Consider the following 21085-nt stretch of genomic DNA (forward strand, 5'->3'; position numbering starts at 1 on the left):
GGCCCAGAGATTCATTTGTCATGAAAATGACATAAAAATGACATAAAAAACATTAATAAACAGAAGTTACTGCCATTTATGTTTTATGGTTAAATATAAAACATTTACATGGCAGAGGGATAACTTGTTTCATCAGTTTGTATGTGAGTCAGTTCAGCTACGATTACGACATGCAATTCAACATGTATGTTCATTTAAAATAATCTTTAGATTTCCAAAAATAGTTTGAGTAGAAGCGCTTCCTGGATTCATCTGTTCTTGTCCAAGGTGCCATTTGGATCAGGTACACTAGATAGCACAAAAACTCCTCAGCAATCTCCTTTAAAACAAACTAAAATGCCTTTATTTCTTTGGCATCGTCATGGCAACATCTAAAACCACAAATGCACTTAATCAGGGAGTCAAACTGATTTGATGAGGTGTCTTAGCAGGAATTCTCCACGTGTAGCGTAACTTTCCATCAACAACACAAAGAACTACAAACATGGAGGCCTGATTGACACAGGAGTGTGTGAGATTAAATGAGGTCTGAAGTAAATGATAGAAATGAGGTAAATAATGTTGAAACTGCACTTATTTTTCGCAACAATAATCAGGTTAAGAATGTTTTTAAACCAATTTGTCATTAAATGTGAACACTGTCATTATTCAGGCCAAACATCTGTGACTGACACATCTGGCTGTCAGCTCTTAAAACTCAAATTAAGATCAACCGAATATTTCGGGATTTTGGAACAATTTTTGGAGGCACTACCTAGAGATTTAGCTATGCTGCTCATTCCCCACAAATATGATCCTTACAAGTTGTACCTCATCGTAAAGTGACTATCAGGCTTTTCAATGATGCATAAAACTAGTTTTATTTAAGTGGAGAAATAATCCACCAAACAATGTTGATTTCTTCCAGATCAGTTTGGTTTTGGACTAATAGGAATGCAACTAGCAAACAAAATGTTTTTTTCCTGCCCTGATGACATTTTGGACATCATTTCTCCTTTCCTGGTTCAACAGGACTGCACTGCAGCACATAGACTCCAAGATTTGCCACTTTCAGCTTTCTTCTCTGTACAGTTCAATTTTATTGAAAAGAAAAAGAAAAATACAGAAAGATGAACCACAAGCTGTGTGTTGTGCTTGACTTCATTCAACCGCAGAAGAAAAACTTTTGGACCATCTACAGGTGTATACAACTGTGTTTATTGTATAAAGACAAGACAGCTTGCATAACTGGTCAAAATCAGGTTTTCATTCAAAGATAGAAAAACACGGGTTGGACACAACAGGGTTTATCTAATTTTTCAGTGAACAATCACAAAGGGATGAAAACTAAAGAAACAATCCTGCACATTGAACTACTGGACAAGAATTGCAAAAAAAATCTTAATCAAAGACGATTAAATACTACAGTTTCATCACCTATAAAAAAACGTCCCATAATGGTAAATAAAATGTGCTCACTCGGTAACTGAAAAGTAAAGAGCAAGACAGTGGAGCGGGTCATGAGGGTAAAAAGCATGCAGTTTTTGTTCTCTGTTAAGCTTCTCAAAGCAAGCAAAAATGACTCTGGCTTTGCTGCTCGTTTCCAGTCGTTTTTCACACTGTGCATCCTAAAAATATACAATAAGCTCTGAGATCTGTCACACGCCCACTTCAGATGCATGATCATTAACATTCATTACACGAGCTATCGTCTACCACCGCACGTCGATGCTTAAAGTTAAGACTCAGCGAAAAGAATCAGAAGACATCAAATTGTTTACAGGTTATGCGCACGTTGGTGAGGGATGAAGGCTACTGGGTCAAACTGGACAGAATGGGAAGGTGGGCGACTTAGTGTGGGACTGTACAAAAATCAACTTGCTGCAGAGGTCAGCGGTGTCGGGGAGGAGGGGAGGGACCGGCAGATGCAATTGCAGATGCAAACCAGAGCTACTGAGAACCAGAAGACGAGCCTTGGCTGCCCTGTCCAGGGTACTGGCCGTACTGGCTGTAATACTGGTTCCACTGGTTCTGGTTCTGGTAGTACTGCTGCCACTGCTGGGCGTACTGAAAGAGGAGAAAAAAGTCCAGCAGTTAGAAAATGTTTGCTTTTTGTTGATTTTATGAATGTAGACCAGGTTTTTAGGGTCTGGACTGGACAGACCGGGTCTGGACCCAAACAGGTCTCTGCTGAGAAAATTTCATAAAATTATATGAATAAAATAAAAATAAAAAATCCACTGAATGATTTGAGAGACTTGTATGGAAATACATTATAAGACTGATTTTGATGCATTATTTTTAAGTGTTTAGAAATCATAGAAATTTTTTTCACCTACAAACTTAATCTAAATAAAACTAGAGTTTTTGCTCACTTTTTAATTATTTAAATAAAAATAAATAAATAAAACATCTTCAGACCCTTTTTGTCTATTTAAACAGGAAACGGAAATATAAATTATGAAGTGCAGAGTGGAACGTCTGTTTTTATAGACTTGTATATGTAAATAAACTATAACATTCATTTTTATGCATTATTTTGCCACCTTTAAAGCTTGAAACCTTTAATCAGCCTCAGACCTAATCAGAAAGTTTTTATTTACCTTAATATTCTCAGACTACTTTATCAGTATAACGCCTTTTTTTATTAAAGAATATAAAGTGTGTATAAATGGTTCCATCTTAGATTAGATGCTATACTGGCTCTGTATTTCTAAACATGGGAATCACATGTGTTATGATCTGATTTCTGTCCTGTTTTAAGACTGAATCTGAAACTTTATTCATCAGTTTCGGCTGACGGTCTGTAAAACATCTCCTATTGTTTGTGTTTAAACTTTTGATCCTCTCATCCTGCTTCTCTAAGTCGGCCACACACACACACACACTCGTGTAAAGCAGGGAGGAAGGTGCAGACATCACCTGCTGATATTGCTGGTTGTAGGTCTGCTGCTGCTGCGGCTGCTGCTGCTGCGCTGGCTGTTGCTGGTGATGGTTGTACGTCTGTGCAGTGGCAGGTGTTTGGCTGTAGCTTTGGCTGTATCCTGGATACTGACTGTAGTTGCCATAGTAATTCTGGTTGTAGCTGCCCTGATTGTATCCCTGACTGTAGCTCTGGCTGTAGCCCTGGTGATGAAGGGGGGGGGGGGACAAAAAGCAGTAATGTTCAACGTGTTTCCAGGTTTTTAAATCTGGTCTAACATTTGTAAATCTTCAAAGGTCAGGCCAGTACCTGGTTGTATCCTCCCTTGTTGTAAGGAGCTGGGCGATTGTAGCTTCCCCCTGACGACTGGCTGCGGTTATATCCACCACGTGAATCAGAGCCTCCATCACGATAGCTGTTGCCCCACCTGTTCTGGTTGTAGCTGCCACGGTTGTAGCCTAGAAAATCATAATGGAGACGGCGCTGAAATCCAAGTTGTTTTTTAGCATGATTACCTTCTTATTTTGTTTGTTTAATGAGGACTCAAGAAAAAGCAAAGAAGAAGAACAACAAACCACCAGAGAGCAGAGCATCATTCTGAATAAAATACAGAACCACACACAGACACCTTAACCAACAACCTCATGTCTGCTTCTTTGTACCAACACCCCAACAAACCACGTCTAACTCACATTTTCCAACATAAGATGGGTCTTATATTGTCAAACGATGATGAACAGACATTGCAACAACCAAAACAACGAGCCACGTCTCACCCTGAGCTTCACCAGTACAGTGGTGGGTAATGAAGACAGACCACAACGAGTCTGTCTCAGAATATTTTTATGAGTCATTACCAGACAGTTACAACCCGCCTAATCTGATTACCTCAGAAATAAACTGCTCAACTGTCATGAACAGCCAAGTCATTTTACTAAAGCAGCATCTAGTCCTGAACTCGCCTCCTGTAGACCAGCAAACAGCGTTACCCGGACGACAAGGCCTCACACTGTAGCAGAGTAATACGTCCCTCTGCCACTGATGTGGCCTTAACTATGACTGATGAAGCAGCAGCCAATCAACTCACGACAACTTATTATTATTTCGTGGTGCATTTTCTTCGTAAGCATCATTGAAGTATCGTGGTAAAAAATGTGAGTTTTGACACTGGCGTTGTCGAGGAAAATGAGACCCAGCAGAAAAAGTTTTTGAGCCACTGAACTACAGAAAACCTTAAATTTATTTCTTTTACAGGTTTCTTTTGTATTTGAAGGTTTCCAGCTTTTTGTCTGTTCCAGCAGGTAAACACACCTGATGGCTGAAATTCACCATCAGACAGCGTTCCCTCTGCTTCACAGCTTTGAAATTCTGATATGTTAACCCTTCTTTGTCAAATATTTGATTTTATCACGTTAATGTTTAAGTTGAGAATGACAAGAAATATAATTGTATAAGTGTATGTAAACCACAAGGTACTGAACTTTCAATTTGCAATAATACACATTTCCAATGCAGTACTTTTAAATTCATTAGTGAATTTTATGCATAACAATATGATTAACTGCAGAAAAACACAATTAATAGCCGTTAAAAATTCTAATTGTTGCCCTGCACAAAAGACATCAACAAAAAGCCGTTTTAATCCATCTGTCGCTGTGATGGATTAAAACAGGTGAGCGAAGCACCATGATGTGACAAAGGTCACGCCTTGATCACCACCAGAGGTGACCAAGCTATTGTTTTATATTGTTATTATAATCCAGCTACCATTAGCTAGACTCTGACATGCTGAGGATGCCGACACACATGAAGAGTTACGGACTAGAGGTCTGAAGCACGTCTGTTACTGGGGAATGCAGGAATGTGCAGCAGTTCATACAGAATCAGGACATCTCACATTAAAGGAGTCTTAGCAAAAATCTGGCTGAAGGGATGCTTTGAATTCCAGCCTCCAGGGTGGGCAGCAGGGACAGGATTCAGATTTCAGGCGCATGAAGCCACCGGTCAGATAAAATGTGGAGACAACTGCCACCATCAGTCTATGTGAACCAGGAGGAAGGTTTGATGAATTTTTATTTTGTTGTTAAGGTGTTGAAATGTCTAATTTCTGTCCATATTCTGCCTTTTTCAGCCTTGTGAATCCCCAACCTGCATGTTTCTTTTTTATTATTTATTCAAAGAGAGCAGCTTACGAAGATGAAGTTCAGCTATAAACATAAAGTAGTAGTTTGATGGAGCAAGAAAACATCTTCTATAACCTGCTCTATCGTTGGACATGACCAGGGTAAATCCAAGAGCATCTCACCTCCTCTGTATCCACTTCCTCCGTCTCCGCTGCGGTTCTGGTAACTACCGCGGGATCCATCCCGGTTGTCATACCGCTGGAAGTTTCCACTGCCGCGGCCGCGGAACCCGCCCTGCCTGTTGTCAAAGCGTTTCTCAGGGGGTGGGGCAGCCTTACGGCCTTCCTCGTTGTACTGCTTCAGCAGCTTTTCAGCCTCATCGCTCTGCAGCTCAACGTAGGTCACCGCTTCCAGGAATTCACAAGGCTCCGGGAGAGTGAAGTTGGCTTGTAGCGTGACAGAGATGACCACAGCAGGAGGACAGAAACAGCCCATCCAGACAGAGACAGGTGGAGAGGCACAGAGAAAGAGAGGGGTGGAGAAGGGGGTTGTAGTGAAGACCAGAGAAGCCACACCACCGGAAGACAAAATGAAAAATAATTACTACGATACATGGGCAGATCAAATCAGAGAAAGAGCAGAAAATGAAGGCAGATGACAAGGTAAAGGGAACAAACATCACCTCCAGGGAAACATGGAGGAAACATTTGTTTAAGCAGACATAGGACAGGGAGGGGTCTTCAGTAGAAGTGGGAGGGGGATAAAAAGGACAACTAAAAAAATAAATAAAAAAAAGAAACAGCACTGCAAACCGAGGACTGATCATGTAACGCTGCTACAGGTTAACTCCCAGCAAGCATGCGCCCGTTTGCAAAGCTCCCCGTTTAGAAACGACCGTCTCCCGGCAGCCAATTGTGTCACATTAACTCTGCTATTACATGACCCGAACAAGGCCCGAGTCTCAGTTTGCAGCGCTTCAGAAGCTCGATGGCAAGTGGCAGATAAAGGGGGTAAAAATAAAAATCAAATCTGTGTGTACTGTTTGGAAAATAAAAAAATGCCCAGGTCTGATATCTGGCCAAAAGGCTATGAAGGGGAAGAGGGGGAGGGGTGGGGGGGGGGGGGGGGGGGGGGACATCTTCCAAGTTTGATTTTAGAGACAACACATAGAAAAAGTAAAAAAGTAGATCTGATGTTTTTATTTGTTGTTTCCACAGCATTCCTACCTTTCATTTCTAAAACAGCATGATCGGGCACATCCTTCCCCTGCTCATTGGTTTGCTTTAATGTTCGTTCTTTAAAATCCTCGTCCGTGGGACAAATTACAATAGCCTTGCGTTGAAAACCTTCAAAAGGACGCATTTTTCGTCTCCTTGCTGATCCATATACATTTGTCTAGCAATGGTGACAAGAAAGAAGTAGAAGCTTGTTTGTTATTGTTTACTTGTAATGGCTTTCCACTGGAAGGAAGCTGGAACCCTGCAATAATCAAGTGAGAGACGTTTGGCTTGGATGTCAGTCTATGTTTTTTCAGGTACTAGTGGCCTCTCGTCACTCCACAGACTTACCTCACAGCTGGTGCGTTCAGGTACCCACTGTCTGCTGATAATGTTAATTAAAAATGGAGGGACCCCACAACTATCAAACCTGACTACGTAGATGAACAAAGTTCCATTCAATCAATAAAAGCTGATATTAAAGCAGTTGTTCTGACGTGATCTTCAAGCAGCGATATGTACTGTATACTAAAACATGTTTTTCAAAATTATTGGATGCTTTTAAGAGCAATGCAGGAATATATGGTACAAAACGAAGTCACAAATATCTGCTGGTACAGTTAGAGGTAATCCCTCCTGATGCAGCTTGATTCGCAGCGGGGACGCACATCCAACTATTTCTGCTGAAAACTTCAAAGCTCCATCGATCTACTGCACAATATCCAAAATACTGACACAGTAACATTATTTAAGTCCTTTCAGAACCATTAAAAGCGTAAAAACACAAGTCAAAATGTGGATTTAGAGATCAGAAATCGTTCCTGTAAACAGGCTTGGGATTAAAAAGCTCATCATGCCATGTGACAGAGTTCAAACGATGACTTTACTGCTGCTACCAAATACACGAACCACAAAGCTTTAAACCAGAGGTGTCAAACTCATTTTAGTTCAGGGACCACTTACAATGTGATCTGAAGTGGGCCAGACCAGAAAAATAGTAGCATAATAACCTATAAATGACAAAAACTTCCAGTTTATGGCTTTGTTTTAGCATTGAATTAACTACTCTTTTAGAAAACATGAACCAGAAATTTCTTGAGAAAACAAAGTATAATTTCTACAATGTTTTGCTTCATTTTATTATTTCGGTGTTCATTACAAGGGATCTAAAAGGATACAAAACATTTAATCATAGAGGTCTTTAACAAAGAAAATACAGTATTTCACATTATGATTAGAATACCTTCTAATCTAGAAATTATTTTACATGAAAATATATTTCCACGCCTGTGTAGTGACCCTAACTCGCCTCCTTATAGACGCTGATATCTATAAAAACACAGATTTTCTCCCTGCACTGTTACTGTTTTACATTTAAGCATAAAAATACAACCATCAATGGACAAATTGGGAAATTAAAGTTAACTTGTATTAAAATAAATAAATAACATAGCTGCTAATGTCTTTAATGTCATTTTCACAAGTACCAAATTCATCATGCAGGCCAGATTAGACCCTCTGCTGGGCCAGTTTTAGCCCTTGAGCCATATGTTTGACACCTCTGTTTTAACTCAACAGCAAACAGCGACTTCTAAACCAACCAATCAATGATTGTGTCATTATCATTAGCTGTTAAATAAAAGTAAGACATTTTAGCTGCTCTGGGGTTGAGACTCAGACTTTTCATTAACAAACTGGTTCTAGTCTCTTATGACGTGGTTTTAACTTTCAGTACTAACGTAGTACGAGATGGTTTCACCTGTAAACAGCAGCAGCAAATACAACTAGTAGTTTAATCAGCACGATAAAATAAATAGAGCATGCTGGATTAATTTTTAACATAAGCATTAACTTCATGACTCGAGCCACGTGCTGATGGGGTCAGCTCAACTTCTACTGGAATATTACACTGAGGGGGGCAAAAGGTTTCCTTTCCTCTAGAACAGGTTTATACTGTGTTCCTGTATTAAAAAGTCTGTTATGGATCTGATTTACATGACGGCATGTCCACCCTAATGCCACATGCGCAGACAGGTGAGCACAAACTGTCGGAGCGCGCATCAGAAAACACACCAACAGCTGAAAATCAGGCAAAAGTAGTAGTTTATGCATCTCTCAGGGAGGTGCAGATAGAAACCCTGGAGGTCCAGCCGGGAGCAGCTGGAGTATTTCTGCTGCTGCGATGCCACGTCCACCACGAGAACGCGTCCACTGAACAAGCTCAATCTACTGTCATTGCTGTTATTTCTGAGTCGTATTACAGCTTAAAATGGATCCAATAATCTTTGTAGGTTTAACATAATGTCGTTAATGTCATGCCCTGCCTCCCTGGCTTCACTCACACTTCCTGGTCTCGCTCGGCTTCTCCTCCCTCTCTGCCTGCAGCTACACCTAACAGGGTTAAAAAACACTCGGCCCCCGTCCCCTCATCGGACTTTCCAGCTTAAAACCCGGCTGCTGCAGTCACTCTTTGTTCAGGCCATTAACTCTGACTATGTGAGGTTGAGCCCAGTCCTGCCTTCCTCGCTTGGACTTTGTCTTTTCCTTTGTTTACCGTTTAATAAAGTGCTTTGGTCTGAGATTAGCTGAGCCATGACATTTAAAATTTAGAGCGACTCCACTGAATGAAACGGTTTCATCAGGACATTTAAAAAGTTTAATTCATTTCTGTCCTGAGTTTATTTTCCACAGCATTTATGGAAAACTGGTTTGGGATGAAGTTTGGAGATGCAACGTGACTTCTCAGCTGCATCTGGCTGTCACATGATGTTTAAATGATTTAGTCATTATCAGACGTGTCATATCCACACTAACAGGTACACAGCTGACAAATACATGATTCAGCAGAGCTGATTTTAAGGCTGCTGAGATCCCGTTTATTAAACCCGTGTGCAGGTTACACGTATGAGACTGAAGAGTCAAAGCAGGCTAATTATTATTAGTCTGATGGATCATGAGTGTCGGATATTTTTTATTTATTTACACATTTGTTCTCCACTTGCTTACAAAAGCAGCAGCATGCATGATTCATGTCAACCAAAATGGCGACTATTTTCCAGAATGAGATGCATTATTCCACCGTTTTCTCTGTTAGCTCTTTACTGTTATGTAGCAACAAGACATGCAGTTAATAAAATAAACTGTACGATGTGGTAGAAAAATGCTGTATGAATGACTTATAAATCATAATACTGTGACATGACGCCATCTTAAGGTGAACATTGTCATAAATATTTAAACTGAATACAAAACTAAAATAAAAGGTAAAAATTTAACTTCTGAAGCTTAAAAGTTCAACTTCGTATTACTTTAAGATATTTAATGGCCATTAGCATCTACATATCAACCATTTGCTTCTCAATTTGATTAGCAATTTTTGTAATTAGTAGTTTAAAAAAATCTTAAAAGCATGCTAAATAAAAACTTCTCTACTCTGATGGGTCCCCCCACTTACCTCAACTTACCTCATCTTCAAACGAACTCAAGTCCCAGTCCAGACAACAACAGACAGATATAACCTACCTCCTCATACTCACAGAGTCCAGTGAAAAGCCAGAGCCACCAGACCCACCTACCTTTTTCATTTTCTCAACGCAAGGATCTGAAAATCTAGAAGCAGTTAGTCACTACTTACCTTCAGGATCAATTAATTAAAAAACACACTCAAAAGTTCCAAGTATCTCACTTCAAATAGCTTTTAAAAAGCCATCAACTCTGTCTTATTAAATTAGCAACAGAAGGTGTTTTTCTTACTCACCAGTCAGAGCTTACTTGTTTCTCAACATCTTTACATAGTCATGGTTTACTTGTACATTGTTGAAATTCACAAGACAAACAATACTGTATTATGACAAGAAATAGCAAGTGCAAATATACTGAAGGATGAAAACATGACATACTCTGTCACTTATGAGAGCCATTAATCAATTTCTTTTACAATGCATATGACAAGCAAGTGACAAGAGGGTGATCAATGCTTCTTCTACTCTATAATACACAGAGACCGCCTGAAAGATAAATAAATAATCCATTAGAGAGAAAGCGATCATCAGGGCACATTGACTGACTGTGGTGAGAATGAGAGCAGAGTAGGCTGAGGGGCAGTACCTGATCCAGGATGTAGTTGCGTCTCTTGCGGGCGGCGATCTCGATCAGTCTGTTCAGACACTGGGTGGCCTGTTGAATCAGAACATCCCAGCGCCCGGCGTAGTTCTTCTGGCGCCGCAGACCCATCACCTGCACAGGTAACAGTCATGTGACTCGGTTATGCCATACAGATGTTTGGGGTGGACATTTAACCCTTAAAACTCCAAGCCTTGCAGTAATGAAGCTCAACCCTTTAACCTCGGTCACTATCCAGACATTTTTTCTCAGCTGTCAAATTATGAGGCTAAAATGATGTAAAATGAATCTATCAACAGATTTAGCAGCACAAAGGCCGACCAGGACAAGAAAATATTATTACTAACAGAACTTTGTAGAAATAACACACAGATCAACAGTGACCAAGCCTTTTCTCATCTGCACAACATTCTCTCAAGTCTTGGTTTTCAGGAGAAAAAATATTTTCCTCATTTCCAGGTATTTACCTGCTATCCTCACTAAACCAACTCCAGCTCAGCTGCTTTGTGGCGCCACCGAGCAACAGAAATTTCTTCTTGGCTTTATTCCAGCCATAGAGGAGCTTTATTTTTCTTCTGTTCAGTCACAGAGAACTTTCTGCTCACTTTTTGGCTGCTCCTTATTGGACATTATCGTCAATCTAAGCTCTCTGATTGGTGGAAAGTCTGACAGGAAGTGGCTTCATCATCATGTCCAGGTCTAAATAGAGGTCTCTTAGCAACATAGTAGTGATAGTAAAAAAATGAAAATGTGATAAATAATGCTGTTATCATGGATCATTGTGGATTTACCAGAGTCTCTGAAAAAAATGACATTTTGTGGCTGGATTGTAAACCTCCTGGATGGGATATAAATGACTAACAAACCTCTTTAGATCGCCTGAAGGGTAAACTATCCATCACAACTCGCCCCACAGAGCTACACACTACTGTTCCTGAGACACAGATGACGATATAAGCGATGGCACTCGGCTTTTAAGGGTTAAAAAGGACAAAACAAACCTTCATCTTGTCCATTATGGCGTTCGTGCCCAGGATGTTGTACTTTTTCTCAGGATTACACTCTGCATGCTTTATGGCCCATGTAGTCTTTCCACAGGCAGGCAGACCCACCATCATCAGAATCTGAATCAATAAAACAATTCATTTTAGATTAATATTTATTCAATTACACATCTGGTTGAAGAAGTGTTTTACAGCCCTATACATTAATTTTACCATCATAACCTTTTTGTTGGTAAGAAATTTCCACCCTACCTCACATTCAGATTTGCTTGCAGGTCCCTTCGTGCCCCTGATCTTGTCCTCCATGTCAAGATTGTGGATGAAGGTGTATCCCTCTTGTGGGGGGAAGTAAGGCTCTCGTTTCTGCCCAAAGTTGAACTCAACTGCGCAATTCTTCACTAACACATGAGGGAACAGGGCACGTCCTGCCAATTCTTCCTTGGTGGTCCGGAAAGCAACACCCATGTGCACTCCGTTCTTGGAGTAGCCCATCTGCACCTCATTGTCGCTCTCAAAGTCCTACAGTTACAGCCATCCAACAGGTTAAAAATCTGACTATTCTTGGCTTTTAAAAGCAGGTTAACTGTGATAGTTACTTACAATGTAGCAGCCGATGACGTCATTCTCACCAAACTTCTCACCGTAGTCTGCAAACTTGCAGTCAGAAGATTTCTTTCCCGTTCCTCCATATCCAAAGGAAAAAGGCTCCTCACCTAACACACAAAATAATATGTTTCCCATTTAGCCTGAGCCGTTACAAAGAGGACTTGTCTGACGTCTATGTGCCCTCACCAAGCTGAGTGCTGGAGTGGTTGATAGACCATCCGATTCTGACCACGTGGGGATCAGGCTCACTGCTGGGCAGGTGTTTTACAGGAATTTCCTCATTGATCTGAAGGAAGGAGGGTCGTTTATGGTCAAAGAGCATCACAGAACAGGGCGCATGCAAGAAAAAAAAGATTTATCATGTGAAAATTACCTTCATTTCGTAACACACTCGACCCCGGGTGACACCATGAGAGGCTCGTGCTCCGGCCCACAGGTAAGCAAAGCCTTCTATGGTCAGAGGATATCCACTGTACCGATCCCGGGACACTTTGAAGTGGAGATCGCAGTTGTCTGTAAAGATAGCAAAAGATGAGAAAAGGTTCAAATTTCATCTAGCATTCAGAGGTTTTTACAAAAGTACTTATAAATGAAAATATATTTACTAATTCAATTTATAAATGCTTATCTCTGATCATTTTCAAATAGATCTATGCATCTACAGAGGCGGCTGTGGACCCTTCAGTCCACTAGGTGGTGATAACACACCTGTAAGAAAATGACTAAGCACCAAGGAAACCCAAAAACATTGCAAAAGTAAAAAAATAAATAAATAAATAAATCACCTTTCCTCCTGCATCCTTACAATGGATGCTAAAAATATAAAATCCTTCATAAAAATATCAAACATAAATCAGATATTTAATTCCAATGATGTTATTTATTTTTTAAACTATGAACCATGTAAATACAAATGATAGAAAACATACAATACAGCAGCAACATGAACATGCTAAACCGTTGACATTCAGTCCAAGTCTCCACTGGAGCAGGTGAAGCAGGTCACCTCCAAGTGAGCTTTGCAAACGAAATGTCCACATCTGCAGCAAACGTTTGAGACCATCTTTCTACAGGTATGGCACTGCCGCCTACGCCCGGATGATGTGATTGGGGCGCTGTCCTCAGGGTACCTTGCCCGTGCTGCATTCACTACAGCGATGGCGGTGGGGTTTCGGGGGAGCCGTTGCCGCTGCTGCATCAGGGGGGTCACCATGGCCTTCCCTAGCTCCTCCAAAAACAAGCGTCGCTTGTTGGTGATTCCTGCTTTCCACCCTGGATCCAAACACATCCACAGGATAAATGCGTTGTATGCTGAAACATCCAGGATGTGGTAGAACAGTCTTTGCGTCCACCTGTGGGTCTTCTGCCTGCAGCTGTAGGCACCAAAAACCTGATGGAGAGAAATATCAAACAAATGATTACACATTTTTCATTATAACAAATAATACCATTAAGTCTTTGCAACACAAAAAAATTGGCAACCAGAATATTCCAGCCTTCCCCCTGGAAGCTCGGCTTCTTTAATAATAATGTAAATAAAGTGTGAATAAGTTTAAATATAAGTAATAATAAAAGCCTACCTTGTCAAGCTTGACTCTGCCCTTGCTGTTGTTGTACTCAGTGACCATTAAGGGCTTTTGGAGGCGTCTGGTGCTGACGGCAGGCTCACGGTGTTTGGTGCTCAACAAGATGACGTTTTTTCCTCGGTTGGGGATGTAGGACACCGCCGTGTGGGTTTTGGTGAAAGCGAAGACGGCGGAGAGGATGGCCCGCTGCCTGACCTCCAGCAGCGCCCGGGGCAGCTCAGGGTTGTTTTTCTTCATCATTCCCACCATGGCAATCTTCCTCTTCAGGAGTTCTTCCCCAAGTTCGCACGATGTGAAGAAACTGTCACACATCACAGTGTGACCCCCCAGTCCCTCCGCCAGATCCAACAAAACTGTTTTCCCCTGGTTTAACTGCGAGATGGCTTCGTTCTGCTTCCATGTGCACACGGACATCTTCCAGGTATATGAGGTCTTGGCGTCATAGGCAGTCCACACCTTAATGCCATAGCGGTCCGAACTGTGGGGGAAGTACTGGACAAAGGGGCAGCGACCCCTGAACGGCACCAGCTGCTCGTCCACACAGACTTCAACTCCAGGGTTGTACACCATCTGGAGCCGTGGGGCCCAACTCTCCCACACTGGCCAAATCGCAGCCAGCCGGGTGTCAATCATCCGTCTGGGTCTATGCAGCTGGTCATCGAAGCGGAGCATTGCAGCTATTTTTCCAAATTTTTTTTGGCTCATGGTGGCCTTGAAGATGGCTCTTCCCGTGCCTTCTGCCCACAGGCTTCTTGTGGTCTCGTCTCGAGACCGGTACACCCCAACCAAAATCAACAGGCCGATGAAGGCTTTCAACTCCATCATGCTGATATCTTCCCAGCCTTCACCATCAGTACGCTGTCCGTCAAGATTTGTGTAACCCAACACCAGCTGGAGTATCTCCTCTGTCACAAATAACTCCAAGCAGGATTGGATATCGTGGATGCGTCGGCGGGCATAATCTGTTGGCCCCTCGGCAAGGCAACGAGACGGGGTGTATGGGAGGGTCTCGGCTTCGGTTGGTGCCCAGGAAATCATTCCACTCTTCGACAGCCATTCGTTTCTACTCGTTGCTGTATCATTGGGGGCCTCTGACCCGGAGGCGCTGTGGTCAGAGGCGGAGCTGCACTCAGCCTGCTGGGGGTCCTCCCATTCTGGATTGGAGAGGTTGTCCTCTTCTGGAGAGGAGACTGAGGTTGTGAAGCTTGAGGCGGGGGAACGGGTGGCGGTGTGGTCTGGGCTTTGAGAGGTCGTAGGAGTTCTGGAAAGGCCGGGTTGAGTGGGGCTGGTAGTCCGGTCTGGGTGCTCCACAGGGCAGTCGCTCCGGGGAACTGTGACAGAGGCAAAGACCAGGTCTTTGGCTTGCTCCAGGTTTAAAAGTGGCTGGAAATGTTGCTTCATGTTTGAACACAGAAATGTACAATTCTGGCCCTGCGTGGAAGTCTAACTATCAGCAGCCGTACCTGCACAAACAAACTGAGGAGCCCAACTGCTTCGTTTAAATTCTTGATGGTTGGAATAAATTAAATGAGTGAGATTAACTGATTTTACAGATCACCTCTCTTTTGTACCTATGTTTTAAATCCAACAGCATGGAGTTTTCTTGCATTTATTACAACGATTTTTTGGCTAAATATACAAATCCACAGAAACACAAACACTAACTTTTCAATGCACAAACACTGGACTCTGACGTCCGTTAAACACAACAGTTTATGCTAAAATAATTTATTCCCCTAGCATACAGACTATTATATCCTATCAGCTCTAAAGGCAATTATATCCCACAATTCCTCCCTGCAAATATGGGAAAACATCAGATTTTTTTCTCTCCTTTTTTTATGAATGATAGAGGGTTTAACATGATTTTACATTTCTGTACTGCAAAGGTAACAGAATGAAAATTAGTGGTGTTAATGATTTTCAATGTGGCCAAAAACGGCTTCAGGGGAAAAACTGTGAATTTATTTTGTCAAGACAGTCAAAATTTTTTTCTCATAGATTTTTGATTTTATAAATATATATATAGAAATATTTTATCTGAAAATTGCTGCTAAACCTGTTTATGTGGTTAGTTCAGGGGTCTGCAACCTTTCCAATCCAAAGAGCCATTTTTCCCCTCAGCCAGCAAAATAAAACTACTTTAGAGGCGCAAATGTTACGAGACTTTTCAAAAAGGCAAGTTAATATATTTTTTTAATGAAGAGCCACCATAGGATGTTTGTTATTTTTGAAGAACCACATTTTTATTTCCATTTTTAAGGTTTTAAAATAAAGAAAAACATAAAACCTTTATTAAAAAAAATGAGGATAGACAGACTTTCTGCTAAGGAATGTAGATATTTGTGGAAAATTATGTAAAAGAAAGGGAAAAAAAGTCCATGGTTTCCAACCTAATGACAAGAAAGATAGATCTAAAAAAAATATTTTAGCCACGTATTTAGAGGCATTGTGGAAGGTCCAGAGACACGTGCAGCTCCAGAGTTGCAGGGTGGATATTATAGCTGTGTGTATATATATATATATATATATATATATATATATATATATATATATATATATATATATATATATATGGTGTAACTTTTTGACTCACCTTTTTTACTGGCCAAATTATTAAATATTTTACACACACATACACACATACATGCTATTTCCTATAATACTATGTTGTGTTGTATCCAAACTGAAAGTGGGTGACACAGCAACATTAAACATTTTTAAAGAAAAATGGTTTTATTTGATAAAGTGTTAATGTCTGAATTCATTAAGTAAAACCTGATCTGACTCCTCCCTCTCTACTCTTCGTGTTTCCACACAGTCCGTGAAGTCTGGCCTCCTGGTCCTAACAGTCCTTGTGCCACAGCATTACAGCCTTGGTGGGATCATACTCCCTGATTTTTGCTGTTTATTTTATTGTTTAAAAAATAAACTGAACAAAAATTAATAAAAAATAAATTAAGCTTCTTGATCTGATTCACAAAAAATCAGTAATACTGAATTTAAATAGCTTAACAATCATAAAAGCTTATTTATAATAATAATGAACTTAATAACTGATCAATACAATAATAATAAGTATCCTTATTATTATATTGATAAGTTAATCGGTTGACAGCCGTTCGTAGTCTCGCAGAGTCACGTCCCGCCCGTTATGCAGCTGTCGTCACCCTTCAGGTTGTAAACAGCTAAGCTAAGCTAACAGGCTAACATCATGTCCAACAGAGTGCTGCTCTGCTGACAGCGCGGCGCGCGCAGGTGTGTTACCGCCTACAGTCGGCGCACGCAGGTGTGTTACCGCCTACAGTCGGCGCGCGCAGGTGTGTTACTGCCTACAGCCGGTACGTGGGAAGCGAGCGAAACCGGGCCGTCGTTCATACATGCAGACAGCAGAGGAACATAAAGAAGAAATCCACCAAAAGGAAGACCGAAAAACATGACTAATTTGGTACAAACATTTACTCGCCATTTGGCGGATAGCCCTCAGAGATTTACTCGCCAAACGAAAAATTTACTCCCATTTTGTGTATGGCGAATATTACATTCGGACTCTGTTTTATATATATATATATATATATATATATATATATAAAATTTGACTTCTCTAAACTTTTGAATGCACATGTTCAATGTTTAAGTCCTTACTGCAGAACATGCTGTTTTCAAACAAGATGATTAACTGAAATAAATAAATAATAACAATAATAATGTCGTGTCTGAACTATGAATGGAGAAGCAAATGTTCTGGTCCAACGGCAGCTTGTATCTAAAACAGTCCTCTTCATCATTCTGTTCACTTTTGACACCAGACCAAGGTGACACCTGACACATGACAAGCTACTGAGACACTGACACTATGTTGTGGCATATCCACCGCTGCTGGCAGCTTTTATTATAAGAAATTCTTTGAGATTAACAAATTACCACTGCGTACTTCTACTTTTACATTTTAGATTGTTAGAACTTTTTACATATTTAATAAATTTCACCTGGAAGATGAATATCCCCAACTTTTTGTGAATAAAGTATATAAAGACAGATGAAAGTCCTAAAGGATATATTTGAGGACAGATGTTAAGGATCTAAAGTTCACTCAGTGAACTTGGTTAGTTTCGTATGGATGGCTCTTGTACATTTTAAAGGGGGCAGAGGAAAATTATGTAATTTCGTATGTTGTTTTGAAATAAAATTACTTCATTATAGAAAAAAAGGGTAAACAAGAATCCATCCAGATGTTCTGTTTGCATCATTAATGATGTGAAAGTGGGTCAAAATACCCACTAATTTAATAATAAATACAATAATTGAAACCCAAGTCAGTAGGTTTTTGTTAAACATGAAAAAAAAGGTCAACTTACATGTATCAATTGTAACAAGAGTGTCATCGATGTTCTCTTCCTCATCTTCAGCAGGAGGCTGTGGAGTTCGAGACCTGTGCAACAACATCAGAGCATCAAGTTAACAACCCTCACGGCCACTTTGGCCGATAAGTTAACAGCCTTTAATTCTCTTCTGAAGCTACCAGTGGTTGTGTTCATTCAGAGTGTGTGCTATGTAAATCACAGAGATGGATCGGGCTACCTTTTCTCCTCACGATGCTCGTAGTAGCCGTAACCCCTGTTCTCCTCATATGGTCTCTTGCGGCTGTAGTTTCCACCCCTGTCGCCTTCCATTTTGACTTGCTCGGCCTGGCCTGCAGCATCTTGCCCACGCTGCTGGTCTGCATCCTGAGTCTCTTGGCTTCTGTCCTCAACAGCCTCAGCGTCTTGTTCGGTTTTGACTTCCACTTTGATTTCTAAATTGATGAATGAATATGTATAGGTTCAGACTAAGTCCAAGCAGATTTTGCACATATCACAATGCTGTGAACGATGTTAAACCACATGTACTTATTAGTATAATAACTGTGATTGCATCAACATACAATCTCTTTAATTCTTTGGCTACAGCAGGCAAAATCTCTTTCCGAACCAATCAAATTTAGGAATTCATGGAAATTACCTTGCACTGTCTTGATGTTTTCCTCCTGCTTCACTTCTAGCTTTGCCGCCTCCTCAGACTCCGTGTTTGATTCTTCAATATCCTCATCTGCAGTGAAGTCAGGCATGCCATGTCCCGAGTCTGATGTTTGTTGATTTCCATCGGGCTCATTTTCTGCCTCCTCTTCCTCATAATAACCGCCTGAATCTCGGCCCTCATCTTCCTCTTGAGGAGCATTACCTTCACCATCATCTTCTTCCTCATCACCATAGTCCTCTGCTGCCTCTGCACATTAAAAATGAGATTCAAAACTTTTCATTTACACTCTCTTGTTTTGAAAGTATACAACAATCCTTAAGGGATTGCTAAAAAAAAAAAAAACATATTTGCCATTAATTATTAATCAGAGAAACTGGGGAACATAAATGATAATATTTACAAATTGTCTTCAATTTCCTTGGAAGATTTTATTGAGAAATTACAGAATTGTTCAAACTAATCTACTAGTCTATTACTATTCATCTTATAACATGGTATTTATCTATATAGGCAGCATAACCAAGTATTAACACTATATAACAAAGCTAATAAAAATCAGATTAGTCCGAGTCGAGGTATTATAACTTATCTTAAAGACATATACAGGTATTACTGGGGCTGTGTGACCCAAAGTTTTGGTGCAACATCAAAAGTAATGCATTACAATTTTAGACATAAAGAATAAGTTCCTCTGTTTAGTACTTTACCTGGTTGTTCGGGAGCATCCTCTCCATCCTCGTTTTCTTGAAAGTCCTCGCTGTATTCGTCCTGCTCCCCTGCCTCTTCTTGTCCTGAAGGATCGTCCAGAGCTTCAGCCTCCAGAGCGGCTTTCAGCCTCTCCACCAGGTCCGCCTTCAGGCCTCTGGTGTCCAGGCCTCGGCGCTGGAGCTCATCCTTTAATTCGTTTACTTTCAGTTTCTTCACGTCCACACTCATGATGTTTCTGACTGTTTGCTAGTTTGGTGTTTGTTTACTTTCTTTAACAACAAAACAGAAGGACAGACAATTGGCTCAGCATAGCTTACAACAACGAATGTGCATTTCAAACCGCTGTGCTTTGCGCGGTCCTTCAGCCAAACAGGATACGTAACTTAAACCGGGCTAGCTTCGCTGCAGATATTTCATCGTTAGTTAACAGCTGTATGAGTCTAGTAGCCACACGGCACTAAATTCAAAACAGACTCTTACAATAAATACGGCTGCAAAACAAAACTACAACTAAAATATCAAATGGTTGCTTTTCAGTCTCCAAAAGCTGTCTCTGTGCGGCTAATGGCAGTAACCTTCTTAGCCTAGCATTAGCTCATGTATCGACAACCGATGCAGAAACAATGACTTCAACTCAGAGAATATGCACATCAGCCTTGCCACTCTACTTTTCAATGCAGTGTCTGCAGTTAATGCACATTACACTTAGTTTATTAGAGAGTCATGAAGCAATAACATAATAGCATACGATTAAAAATATTAGTGAGGCCTACCTCCTTTTACGCGAGTTGCGCGGGTAAGTCGTGGTAGAAGTCTGAAAGAACCACTACCGCCCCCTCGCGTCGGTGACCAAACCTAAAACCGGAAGTTAACAAAATATACTTGCGCATGCGTCATTTACTACGCATACCGCGACCCTTTATTTTTAAAACGATTTCAATAGTTATAAATAAATAATGTTAAACGTGACTAGATAGATAGATAGATAGATAGATAGATAGATAGATAGATAGATAGATAGATAGATAGATAGATAGATAGAAATATGGGAAAATTGAATTAATAATATATGAATCCTTGCTATTATATCTGAAAACTTAAGTTTTTTTTTCCAAAGATCATAACGGACTCAGAAATGCCAGAATACTTAAAGAAACCTTTGAAAATCTACTCTTGTGCAGGTAAAAAAAAAAAAAAAATCAAATTTCCACTTAATTAAATATCATTGCTCAAAAGCTCATTCAAACCAATCAAATCTAACCTCATTGCAATTGAATACAGGCACTAAATTTTTAAAATGAATAATAAATAAACCTTTTTCAAAAAGAAATTTAAACAGTGCAGCAACTTTAGAAAATACATATCTTTTTGAGAAAATGCAAAATCATTGCGAGTAAGTTAACCCATATCCAAAACACACATGCGTAAATATTATTTATTATTTTGAAATAAACTTTATTTTCAGGTTAAAAATGAAAGATGGAGTTTTGAAGTGAAAACATCTGTAATAATTTTTTTAAATACAAGTAGTAACATATTTATTGTTCATTTTTAATCTAAAATTTGGTTGTTACACTTAACGTCAGTGAAATTGTACTCGTCAATGCAGTGTTGGAAAAGCAGTTTTTATATCACTAACAATTTAAAAAGCAGTTTTAAGGAGTCAAAACCATATTTCATGAGAAATTTAACTCCAACACTTTGAAAGAGATATAAAGGGAGGTCAAACCATAAATTGTTTTAATTTTTAAACATGTTTATTATAACAGATAAAATTGTAATTTATTTGGGTTGTGTT

At 40.2% G+C, this 21085-nt stretch overlaps 2 protein-coding genes across 2 annotated transcripts; both read right to left on the reverse strand.

Annotated features, from left to right (window-relative positions):
* Positions 1-1175: 1175 nt before the first annotated feature.
* Positions 1176-20142, reverse strand: hnrnpul1 (heterogeneous nuclear ribonucleoprotein U-like 1). Its single transcript, XM_041994345.1, has 16 exons — positions 20061-20142; positions 19287-19556; positions 18562-18825; positions 18142-18355; positions 17919-17992; positions 12348-12487; positions 12161-12260; positions 11969-12081; positions 11621-11887; positions 11366-11488; positions 10350-10478; positions 6252-6420; positions 5208-5471; positions 3212-3360; positions 2902-3105; positions 1176-2046 (listed from the first exon to the last, which is right to left on the reverse strand). The coding sequence occupies exons 2-16, from the start codon at positions 19513-19515 to the stop codon at positions 1930-1932; spliced, it is 2556 nt and encodes an 851-aa protein (XP_041850279.1). The 5' UTR covers positions 19516-19556; positions 20061-20142; the 3' UTR covers positions 1176-1929.
* On the reverse strand, positions 12849-15038 carry LOC121645717. Its single transcript, XM_041994350.1, has 2 exons — positions 13555-15038; positions 12849-13364 (listed from the first exon to the last, which is right to left on the reverse strand). Exons 1-2 carry the CDS (start codon positions 14959-14961, stop codon positions 12942-12944), a joined length of 1830 nt encoding a protein of 609 aa, XP_041850284.1. The 5' UTR covers positions 14962-15038; the 3' UTR covers positions 12849-12941.
* Positions 20143-21085: the final 943 nt, after the last annotated feature.

This window comes from Melanotaenia boesemani, chromosome 9 (genome assembly GCF_017639745.1).
Source record: "Melanotaenia boesemani isolate fMelBoe1 chromosome 9, fMelBoe1.pri, whole genome shotgun sequence".
Classification (NCBI taxonomy): domain Eukaryota; kingdom Metazoa; phylum Chordata; class Actinopteri; order Atheriniformes; family Melanotaeniidae; genus Melanotaenia; species Melanotaenia boesemani.